The 12640-nt window shown below is 34.7% G+C and overlaps 1 protein-coding gene across 6 annotated transcripts in view; it reads left to right on the forward strand.

Moving 5' to 3' along the window:
* Positions 1 to 12640, forward strand: part of SEMA5A (semaphorin 5A) — a 332344-nt gene that overhangs the window by 174962 nt on the left and 144742 nt on the right. For all 6 annotated transcript variants that reach the window (XM_040548220.1, XM_040548219.1, XM_040548221.1 and 3 more), the window contains exon 6: positions 9912 to 9974. In XM_040548220.1, the coding sequence (XP_040404154.1) occupies positions 9912 to 9974 (63 nt within the window). The remainder of the gene's footprint in view (positions 1 to 9911; positions 9975 to 12640) is intronic.

Consider the following 12640-nt stretch of genomic DNA (forward strand, 5'->3'; position numbering starts at 1 on the left):
CTCTTGGAGAAATCTTCAGATGTTCACCTGTTGTAAAGTGGATTTGGGTGCACAGCAAATAATAATTGAACAAGGGCATTCACTGAATAGCTATAGTTTATTTCCGAAGTTTCAATGCATAAATATTTTAGAGCAGTCTACTTAATGATTAATTGACTACTTAATACGCAATCAATCTATTGTTATAGATAATTACTCAGTCTGTCATATAACAGGTTATGTACAAGTCTGTCTGTAGTGTTTTCTACAGATGAGCTCATGACCATTTGTAACAAATTTCTCAGGTTTTAAAACAACTGTTAATCATTTATTAAATCTATGAAAATTTAATTTCAGTATGAAATATGAATTGCCCATTTTTTTAAACACTACTAGAAGGTAATTATTATTATTATTTTTTACTCTTGGCGTTTAAGAAATCAATTATGGAAATCATCTACTGAGGAAACTGAAAGCATACTAAATGACTTATCTTCCTCACCAGAGGAATTTTGATGGACTGAGGTTTGTGATGGTTGGCACTATAATAAGTCACATAAAATTCCCCAACTCGACATTGTTTTGCCTATGACATACACTCTAGATGCAAGTGCAAAAGTGATTCATCCCCCTTCATCCTTGCAGCCTGTTGGTTGGGATCCTTAGGCTGAGTCTAAGGGTAGAGCACAGCTTCTTCACAGATTGTTTCAATGAGTACATTCTTTTCTGAGGTTTCTTGTGCATGTGGAATGAGGTAAATACCTTTATCTTTGACAGCTATATCTTTTTCTCTAAACAGCTGTTCCGTTGCCTCTGCAAAAATGGTCATTTGTTGTTTTGATCTTGAGGCTTGTCTTTTAGAAATATGGATAAAAATAATCTACTCATTTCCCATAGCTGATACCAGGTTACCAGATGTCACTGAGCTTCACTAATAGTTTGAATGACGTTTAACACAAAACCTGGAGGTGAAAAGCCCTGTGCCCTGTGCAGTGGTATATTATTTTATACCATTCCCTTACGTCAAAAAAAGGAGAAAAATGAACTTTATTCAGCCTTTTTCATAGCTTCACCATTATTCCAAATCTTCATGATGAAATTGTGGTTTAAAGTTGTATTGCTGTCCTCCTTGTTCCCTCTGCTCTTTCTACTGCGATTGGAGTACATGAAGTTCTCTTGAAGACCTTTCATATTCTGAGTAGAAACTTGTCTTAGTCCTGGTGCTCCTTAATTTTTTCTTCTTCACCCTTGCTTTCTGTATAATTCAATAATACAGCTACATTTCAGTGAGTTTCCAAGTAGCTGTAGGTTCAATCTTTCCTGATGTTATTACATCCTGGTGTTATTACAATGCTTATTAGCATCTTCTGTTCTTTGTTATTAATGAGAATTTTCCTCATTCTGATCTTCTTTGTGTGTGTGTGTGTGTGTGTGTGTCTTTCTTCACAGCTCACAACATTTTCTATTGTGACTCTCAATTACATTCCTATTCTTCTTATTCTTCCCCATATTCTTGTGATTCAGTCTGTCTCAGATATTTCTAGTGTTTGTCAAATTAATTCTAACTACTTTGAAAATAATAAAAAAAGAAAAAAGTTTCTTCTTTTCTGACTGAACTGTCAGTTGTGTTGTCATCAACACTGTTGCCAACTCTGGAAATTTGGTGGTGTTTTTCTTGTTGTGTTCCATTTTGCCCCATCCATTTTCTAAGTGTCTTATATGTCTATGTATTGTTCTTAAAGGGAAAGAAGAAAAATCAATCTTGATATTCCAAAATCACCTTTCTGGTCTATTGATTTAACCAGAAGGATGTAGAAAATCTCATGTTTGTATCTCTTTGCTATTGAACCACATATTTCTTTCCTGACTTTTCACTGCGCAAGCTGTGCAAACTGGTGGCTCTAACATTTCTTTTACTGTTTCTCAGCATTCAGCTTTCTCTCTGTTTTTATCTGCCTAAAATCTTTGTACCCCTATTTGGTTGCATATTGAATGGACATATATTCATTTTTAAATTTACTTCAGCAATGTTTGTCTCTTCACTGTTTTGTAAGATGACACTTTTAGGCTAACTTTTCAAAGAATTATTATTATTGTAAATAAGCTATTGCAAGTTCTGTGTAATGGAACTATAAATGGGTATTAACATATTAAAGCCCGACATCAATAAAGCCTAATGGCAAAACTATCTGAATAAATAAATGAGACAAAAAATGTAATAGAATTTTTATTCTCTTTGTAATAAAACATGGTGAACAAAATTATCTAAATATAAAAATACAATTTTTTTTGTAGTCTCAATTATGCAGTATGATGTTCAGCTAATTCAACAAATATCACTTAGAAGGTGTTATAAATTTAATCCTCCACCATGTATCTCATGTTCATCTGTTTGCTTTTGTAAAACTCATATCTGGAAGCTATAATCCAGCTGTCTGACATCTCAGGGACCAGATATAGTATGTTGTGTGCCTTTCTGAGAAATTATTTCAGGAAAGTTTTCAGTTTGCACAGAGCCTTCTGAAGCATCATAAGTTCCTTGACAGTCTGAGGTTCAAAGGTGAGGGGGGCTGACTGCTGGCCTAGGTCCTTAATCCCACACTGGTGTGGCTGTCTTGAACAGCACATTAATATGGGGCAAGATGGCACACCTTCCAGTGCCGCTGCCTCCTTTCCCATTTTTGATGCACCTGCTCATTTGCAATGATGAGCAGGTGCACAGGAAAATAAACTGTTTTCCTATATTCAAGGTCAGAAGTGTAGTCTTAATTTTCTGAAATTCCTGTGTCAGGGGACTCTTTTTTCCACTTATTTCACCTAGGGGATTTTTTTTTTGAGGGGGGGAGTTGCATTACAATATCTTTCTTTTTAATGAAATACAGAGAATCCTGACATTTCTGATCAGCACCTAAAAGTTTACAACACTACTTGTAAAATAATAAAAATAGCTTTCAAAAGGTCTTGGAGCCTCCTAAAATCAATGTTATTTGCCAAAAAGCAGGGAATGCTTTAAAAGTCAATGTGCTAACACAGATGTTAATCTTAAAGGATTCACATATAATTTACTCAATACATTAAATTTACTATATCTAGTATAATTTCAAATTGTGCATTAAAAATATGTTATGAAATCTCATTCCTACCTGCTGAATGGCTGCCAAGTTTGGGAATGCAAGAACATTTGGTTGTTTTACCCCTTCAGCACAGTCCCACATTGAATTTTTAAATGAAATTTTAAATGTCCATAAAATTCTAAAAGCCTCAAAATGCCAGATTGGAACATTTAAAACTTTGAAAGTCATAGTGCAACACTTTTTTGAATAACTCTGGTAGCAGGACTAAGACCCCAGCTTCTCAATACAATTAAGTTCTGAGTTGCTGACTTCAGGTTTAGAACTGTATTTTCCTCCATAAACCCATCTCTGTTAAGTGTAAACCAAATTAATGTTTTGTGACATTTAGAAATCTTTGCAGAACACAAAGGGGGAATGCAAAGGTGGATGGTTGGGTGACATTTTGTAAAAGTTCAATATTGGGCAGAGTCTAGTGTCATTAAAGTTAACAGTGTAGATAACCACTGAGAGTCTCTGAAAGTCTGAAAATAATTATTTTTCAATATGCTTTTTTTTTTCTCTTCTAATATCGGTTCTGACAAAATTTTCAACAACTATTTTTTTTTCATAGTCAACAAAATAAGCTAAATAAAACTTTGGCTGGGATATATACTTTTCATCTCACTTTTTTATATACTTCAGACCAGTATATTTGAAAGAAAATTCAGTTGGCATCAGCGTTGTCCTGAAGCCAAATAAAGCTTCATGTATTATGTGATTTAAGTATGAAATTATGTATCTATAATGGGATCTCAGTTTTTATTAAATATCAAACCCTGGAAAATTCAAGTATAATTTGGTGTTTATTTCCACATATTTCATACTGCTCACCTTTTAAGAAACTGAGGATATAATTTTCTAACTGTGGATGAACAGTAAAAGCTGGTTCTGAACAAATCAAAACACATAATGTTATTTCCAGGAGAACTGACTGTAGCATGTGGTAATTGGTGGCAAGTTACCACAATGAATGTAATCAATTATTAAAGTTATCCATACAGTGTTGAACTTCTTGAATGAGCTGCTGGCCTGTCATTTCATAATGAGAGCCGAACCAGGATGCCTTTAGACCCCAGAAACCAGTTTTTCTTTTTTTGATGAGCCAAAAGAGAAAGCTATGTTAAAGGGAAGTCCCTTTTTAATATTTTTGTCTAGCATTTCCACAGAGGACTGTCACTTTCTGAAGTTGACTGTTTATCAGGAGCCTGTTGGCAAGATAGACAGCTTCAGCATTAATGGCTGCAAGGACAAGAAGTCATGGCTCTGTGGGAAACAAGGAAAATGGTTCCTCAGAAGTGTGGAGAGGTATAAATTTTTCTTAAGTGTCTCCACATATTTGCTGGAAGCAGGGATGTCATTATACCAAAGGATGCCCTAAAATTTCTGGTAACCATCAAAACTACTGCTAACTCTTGCTGCTAATATGCTGCTAATGTCTTGCTGGTATACTTCTCTGTGGTTACATTCTCTCTCTACATTTACTATTCTGACACTTCCTTTATGGCCTCTTTAAACTCAGCTTTTGGACTTGAGTATACATGTTTGTTGAGACATGGTTTTGCAGGCTGTGAGTCACCCTCGCCAAACAAGTAACAACTTCTTGAAGCCATTCCATTGATGGACTGATGCAAACAATAAGGCAATATTACTCACGTTTGTTGACATCTATTGTTATGATTATTGCCATTATACCCCAACTCCCCGAAGTATTGTTTAAATACATGATATAAGAGATGAAAGCAAACAGTGAAAAAGCAAAAAGGAAATCTCATGTAGTTCTTAATTTTTGGCATCGCGTAATTAAACCATCTTCTTTAATGTTATTTTTGCCAGTATCTAATTAGCAGAGCCATCTGCCTAAGAAGTGTTGGACCATCTGTCTGGAATACTGTTCTGTTCCTTTTTTTTTTTTTTGGTCCTTGACTAATTAACTTCTTTCACTATGAAATATTGTACGTTCTGTTTCTACACTGCAAAGAAGTTCATTTATATATATATATATGTATGTATACCTGCCTACATGTATGTATTGTATCTATGAAGCTATAGGAATATAGTTATTCCAGGAGATCTGATTGTATACTGTTATGTGTGCATCTTCTACTAATATAGGTGAAAGCCATGTGGGTTTTGTTGACCTGTAAATGGAACTAATGCATATCTCACCTAATATACTCTAATTGACCAATCCTTGCTTTGATTGTGTTCATACTTGGCAAATTTCCTGTCTGTGTTTACTAGTTAAAATTAGAGTTGCGGAAAATGGCTATAATAGAGTTATTTACTTATGGTTTTGATTTTTTTTCTTTCATTTTGTATTTTTATTTTCTGGAAAATTATGGAATAATTTAGGTTGGAAGAGATATCTTAATGTCTTGCCAGAGGACTTACTATGTTGCTGCATGTTGGAAATGAAGAAAAGCCCTTAAGAGTTAGTTCTTAACTGGGAGGGACACTTATTCACTGTTTTCTTATTTTCCTTCTATTTTAGTGTTCTTCTAAGGCATTTAAACAAATCAGTTTATATTGCGGATTTTTATTTGATTTCCCTTGGAGCTAACCTCTTTGCATTTATTTAGTTTGCTCATTGAAGATACAATTGTTTGACTTTTAAGTGAAACTCTATCATGCACCCAAACAGAGAAGTTTTTGAAGTACATTTGTTGTTCCAAAGACTACGGTTATTTTTTATTTTGTAACTTTTAACTTAACATTGGTAGGTGTTAGATGTATATCTTTCTTTATTTTTGAAGATAATTGTTTCATTATATAGCTTGAATTGGAATTTGTTTTCTGGCTGGAATTTCTCCCTTCTCATTGCCCTTTGAAATGCCAGGAACAAATTCACCTAAAGTTTTCAAAGTGCTTTCTGAACATCGATGATAGAATGTCTGAAAACACTGATACAGTTATTTACAGTAGAGCTTGTACAGGAAGATGTCTGCCATCAGCTTGACACTTGTGTTCAAACTTAGAGTTTAAGTGTGCACCAAAGCCATGTTTCTATTCAGTCTGATCTTACGTCAGGTCTATACAGAGCTTTGGTTTTTTTTTTTGTTTGTTTGTTTGTTTGTTTTTTTTTAATGAAGAAAACAATCTGTTCAAAATTGAACTGTGACTTTCTTATCTGACTACACTGTGCCAAGTTCAGTCTTTAGGCTTGGTCACACAATTTGAGTTTTGCAGGGGTAAAAATCTCACTGCAAACTTTTTCTACAGTTCTACCAGTGACTGTCAAATAATTAAGGTTTATTTATATCTACTAGATTGTAGCTATGTAGAAGATTAGGAAATTAGAAACAAACTAAACCAAGACATTACATTTATAGAGGTGCTTGAAAGAGTGTATTTATAGCAGGATTTATGAGGCATGCAGCTGTACTAGAATCAGGTTGCTATCAAAGACAGAATGATGTGCTACCTTATATGCGACTCCTTACCCTATACAGGTATGTTCTTTGTGAAGACAGTACCAGTAGCTGATGTACTACCATACTTATTTTCTCCACCAATAACACTCAAATTCTTGTTCCTTCCTTCCCCAGAGCAAAGAAAAACACAAGTTTCTATAATTCGGTTCAGTGCATTTTGTTGCCAGCTTAAGTAGAATTACAATATTAATTAAAAACAGTACGTGGAGCACTGGAGGTTGTTTCGTCATATGAAAATTGGAGCTGCTTTTTTAAGACATGTAGGAAAGAACAGATCCTAACAGGATAAACTTTAGGTGTGCTGGCCTTGAAAGGGATAAAATATCCAACGTGGTATTCATATTTTATTCTCTACACTGCTTAGCTAAACTTTGCCGGATATATTGGTAAATGGTGCAAAGCAGGAGAATATGTCAGTTTAAGGCAAGCAATGAATAATAGTAACTTTTCTAAGTTAACCTGTTTTTGCTCTTGTTCTCTAAAATAAAATAATCTGTATGTGTCAGACTACTCTTTCAGAATTTAAACTTTAAACTCTTTATCTGCTAGTAACAAAAATCACATTGTTATTATTCTGTTGGGACATTTTGTTTTGTCTGTATGTGTTAAAGATTCAGGACACATTTTTCTCCTGTTGCTTTTTTCCACATTGAAATGACATTTAACTTGATGAGTTTCCACCTGTCTTCCTCCTGTGTATTACTAGTAGGCTTTGTTGAATAACTGAATTTCCATTTTGTGAGAAAGGCCCTCAAATTTCCTGGAGATTAAAAGGAAAAAAAATCTCTGTATATATAAATGTTAGTTTATATCTGGTCTTTTCATTTAATCAGTAACAGGGCATATGCATTTATTACTGAAATATGTATGACCCTTGGGGACCAAAATATAAGAGTCTGATCTACCCAGCTCTCTTCAGATGCCTTTGTAATAAACTTCATTTGCAGCCTGCTCTATTATTGTCTCCTCCAGCAGTGGAATCCAGTGCTATAGGGCAATAAAGTATATTTGATTTCAGAGATGACACTTAACTTTGTCACTAGTTTGTCTGTATGTACTTATTATCCAGACAGTATTATTCTTTTGGCATATGTTGTCCTGAAGAGGGTTTTCCCAGAAAGTTAGAAAGTGTATGTATTTCTGCATAGTTAAAATAGTTTATAATGGAATACAATAGTTCTATCTGGGTTCTTGTATTTGCTCTCAACTATTGTACTCAAATATATAGCACAGTGTTTTAATATTTAGTATCCTTATTTGAATCTATGCATTTCATGGATGCAGAAGAAAGAGATTAAAGTTTTCTTTCAGTTATGCTAATAATTGCATTAGTGGTTTTGTGACCTGCTTGCGGAAGTGCACTGTATACTTTTCTGAGATTTCATGGAAAACTTGAAGAACTGTCACTTCTGGCTTCTGAATTTCTTATCCCCAAAGCCTGTTGTTTGTCTTTTCCGAAACATTTCAGTGCCTGAGAAATGTACTTAATTTGTTTGATTTATGAAATTGCATAATTTTTGCATTTTACATCTTTCTCTTTCAAATGACTCTTTTACCGTGGACTTAGAGCCAATTGAAAGCTGGATATTTTGTCACTGAAAATTGATTTATTGATAAACATTTTATCTTGATTCCAATCTTTCTGTCTTCTTTCTTCCTGCTGTTCATGCTCAGCATATTCTTCTCAGTTCAGTTTTGGCAAGAACTTTCCTTCTAACCATACTTTTCAGTACCCATATTCCAAGAAGTCTTTCTATCCTGACCTCCTACTAGTAACTTTGGCATTTCTTCAGGCATTTCAACTTTGTGTTGTTTAAATATAATATATTCAATATAAGGTACTTGTATCTATAGCTATATAAGATAAAGGTTCAGTGTGTCCTAATGAATTGATAAGGAACCTACACTGCTTATCCAAGAGCAGTCATTTGTAGTGTTGTCACCATTATAGAGATGAATTTTGCATTACAGAATCAAAAATGTTGAGTCATTGCTGCTTTTTTTATCTAATACAGGGTAAGATACATTTTGTTATAGATGCTATGGTCATTTGCAAGCTGACTTTTCCAGAAGTTTTCAATATAATCCCCAACACGCTGTGGTCATTTATCTGCAAAAGAAAATGTTTTAAATGGAAAGGCTTGGGCTGGAGGAAGAGAAGCAATGATGTTTGTTTTATATGTCTTTATTTCCTGAAATGAAAAGCTCATTCTTGGGCTAGTTGAAAAGCAAATCAGAGTACTACATAGTATGCTCTGCAGGCATTTTTCCCCTTTGTTTAAACAGGCTTTCATCCTGTTATTTTTATTAATTATAGATTCTGCTATTAATATAGTCTCCATTGAAAGACAGGTACAAAAGATTGCTTATATTAAATCTGAATGAATTCACTCATTATTTCCTGGTAAACAAAACTTAAAAAGCTGTGATTTCAATAATTAAGCAGCAGTGGTTAGTTTAGTAATCTCAGTTCTTCCTGGTAAAATTTAAAATGCTTTGTGACATTTCTATAAAGAACAAGTGGATGTGCACTGTTGATGTGAAAGCAAGCAGGGTGATTTAAAATGCACTCTAACTACACAGCACACACAGGCATTCAAATATGTGCACGTATTGGCACATAAACACCAAGCATAGGACCTGCTCCACTGAACAATACAGTTTGTAAGTCATAGCTGTTGAATGGTAAATATGGAAATAATTGGAATTAACTCAGGCAGTGAAACTGTAGTGATGCAGACTAGACTTCCAGTCCTGGCATAAATCTGTTGAAGCAGAGAGACAGTTCAAAAATGAGGATAAATTGCTTCTGCTTTGCAGTGCTCCATTTCACTCTTGTCTTGTATGTGTCTGCTTGTTGCTCCTTTCCTTCAATTGATGTTTTAGCTCTTCTGATTACTGCTGCAGTCACATCTTGAGCAACTAAAATCGCCATTTCACACTTGAGAGAAATTCTGCAAAAGCAGCAGGAGTGCAGCCTTTCCCAACACACAAGGTCTCTCAGCAGAGCTGACCCCAGGTGTGATGTGGCCCGGCTCTGCTGGGGAGAAAAGGTTGTCCTTTCCCCATGTTCTTAGCTGCTTAGCTTAGTGAGGCTGATACAAAAGCAGCTAGTTAGTGTGAAATGCGATTGGGGTTCATGATGCTGAAGCTGTAGGTACAGTGATTCATGGGGATAGCCAGTTTCACTTTGGATTAAGACACTGAAAGCCCATGAACAGCAAAACTACATTTCTAAGGAGAAAAAGCTTGTAAGGTGATTATGGATAGAACCATCCCCAGTTAATCATCAGCATGCCTGAAGCACGTGTCTCAAGCATGGGCTTACATGGCTGAGTTTTACATCTCTGTGTTCCCTGCATTTCTGATTAATTTCTGTTGGTTACAGGCAGTGGAATGGCAATGTGATGAAGCTACTAAAAGAGCCTGTTACAGTAAAGGCAAATCAAAGGTAAGCATGAGACACTTATGCTTTTACAAAATGTTTAATAGCAGCTATAATTCAGTGTATAAATCTCTACCTTATGCAGTTGTGCTATCTCCCATTCTTTTCTGAATAAAGTTGTAGTAAAACAGTATGACACTGATGTATGTGCAAAGGAATAAAAAAACAATATAGGGAGGTGTGGGGTGGGAGGAACAGTCACGTGATGATGTTGTGAACAGATCAAGGAATTGAGTTTCTAATAATTTACTGTTTGGACTCTACAACATGTCATGTGTAATGGACTGTATTCTCACTTCATTTTCAAAGCTGTAAATCCCATATAACTGTGTAATTTCTTTGTAAAATCGTCAATTTGTTTTCCTGTGTATTAGATGCAGTTTTTGGAACATTTATATTTCATACGTAATGATGCTGTGAAGAAAATAGTATGTCATTCACTAAACTTATGGACATGGGCCTTGATGTTATTTTTAGTATTCAGAACCAGTTTCTCATCTGGCCAACTACCATTTCTTTTATTCAGAACAGTTAAATGCAGTCCTAAGATGGAACCTGTACTAAGTAGTTATGAAATTAAGTATAAAATCAACTAGAAATGCATGCAATATATGTCTATAATTATTATGCTGTTTAATGGTTAAAGTTAATTGAGTTAAAATGTAAAGGAGAAACACAGAAGTACATTGCACAATAACTACAAGTGAACACACTTGATTTCAGGACTCACATTCAGTAAAACATGTTGGCATACCTTGCTGATGAGCAAAACTCAAAAGACAAAAGAAAGAAAGAAACAATAGAACATAAAACCTTACCAAGCTTGAAAAATGTATTCCAAATGTTCATGCCTTCTAGTAAAGGACAGGTCTCTTCTGCATTGTCTGCACAGTTATATACATATAATCACTGACCTTTAACATCTCCCATCAAGCAAAGCAGTTCATTTTCAGCTTTTCTTACTAAGTGCTGGAAAATAATGTTGCAGTGTGGCCATGGCCTATCTGTTCCCATCTGAGATTGAAGAAGAAGAATGATCTCATTACAGAATCATGTCCATGTTATACTGTGAGGAGAGAAAAAGACTGAATTAGCTGGGGAAAATAACTAACTAAATAAATAAATAAATAAAAAGAAGAAAAAAAAAAAAAGAAAAGTATGCACTGTAAAGCACGGAAGATTATTGTCTTTATGGAGGGACATCTTTCACTGTAGATATGATTTTACAGCACTGAGAAAAGGAATTAGGATGGCATTGCCTTTTTTATTCTTCTCCTTTCCCTTTCTTCCCATCCCAGTGTGAGAAACATGTATTTAAGAGTTACTGATAACTAGACATTAACATGCAGAATTTACTAGCTGTGTATAGAAGGTATTAATAGCTAGAGAAAAGGAATGGGCAATATTTTACTTTAAAATTACTGACTTGTGTGAAGGCTTTAATGGCAGAAATAGATTATAGATCAGAATGCTTACTAGATGCTTACTTGTTGACCTGCAGAGAGAAAAGAACTTTGTGGACCTCATATTTTAGACAAATGTTTCATTTTGTAAATTGTTATTTCTACCTAGAATGTTTGTAGTCTGTCATGTAATATACCCTTCAAGCCTTCACCCTTAGCTTTCAGGTGACACAATCTGAAGTTAAAGAGCTTGCTCAGGTGACAATAGAATATTGTTATTTGGCATTGATTGAGGTGTGTACAGAGAAGAAAATATCATGGTAGGAATGCAATGTATAACTAAAAGTTTATGCCTCTGTTTTACAGTTATTTTTGAAATTTAAAACTGTGAGAATAACATTCAGCTCATCTGAAAGTCATAGTGCAGTGACTGTAATCTAATATGACGGATAAAAATGATGGTAAATTTGAGGCTATAGTGGTATACTTTGACTATTATGTTGAGAGTACTCTTTGTGGTTTAATATCCATGTTTCTTTCAACAGTGCAGAAGCATATGTTGCTATTAAATAATTTTGCTCAGAGAAATACTCAACACTTGTGAAATGTGTTCAAGAATGGCTGTTAGTGTAGTACATACATACATGTTTTCATTCATGCTCATCACACCTTTTTGTAGAAGTGATTGAAAGTTATGCTGTCACTGTACAATAGTATATATTCTATTCTAATAAAGACCTCTAAGATTTCAATACTTAAGGGGTGCTTATAGGAAAGATGAAGGAAAACTTTTCACCAAGGCCTGTAATGATAGGACAAAGAATAATGATCTCAAAGAAGAGGCTAGATATAGATTATAGATTATTATTAGAAAGGGTTTTTGTTGCTGTAGTTTTTTGTTGTTGTTGTTGTTTGTTTTTAACCACAAGGGTGGTGAGGCACTGAAAGGAGTTGCTCAAAGAGGCTGTGGATGCCCCATCAATGGCAATGTTCAAAGCCAGGTTGGATGGGGCTTTGGGCGACTTGATTTAATATAAGGTGTCCCTGCTCCTGGCAGGAGTGTTGGACTTGATGTTCTTATCTAAGGTCCCTTCTAACCCAAACTGTTCTATGATACTGTGATTGTTTCTTAGTATTGTTACTATTTGGATAAAGATTTAGTGTTTCATTTGGATCTGTAGCCTTTTTCTTCATTCACAATCTAGAAGAGAAGTACAATTTCATCAAGTTTTCATCAAGTTTAAGGCCAGAGAAAGGATAACCTGATGA

This window comes from Cygnus olor, chromosome 2 (genome assembly GCF_009769625.2).
Source record: "Cygnus olor isolate bCygOlo1 chromosome 2, bCygOlo1.pri.v2, whole genome shotgun sequence".
Classification (NCBI taxonomy): Eukaryota; Metazoa; Chordata; class Aves; order Anseriformes; family Anatidae; genus Cygnus; species Cygnus olor.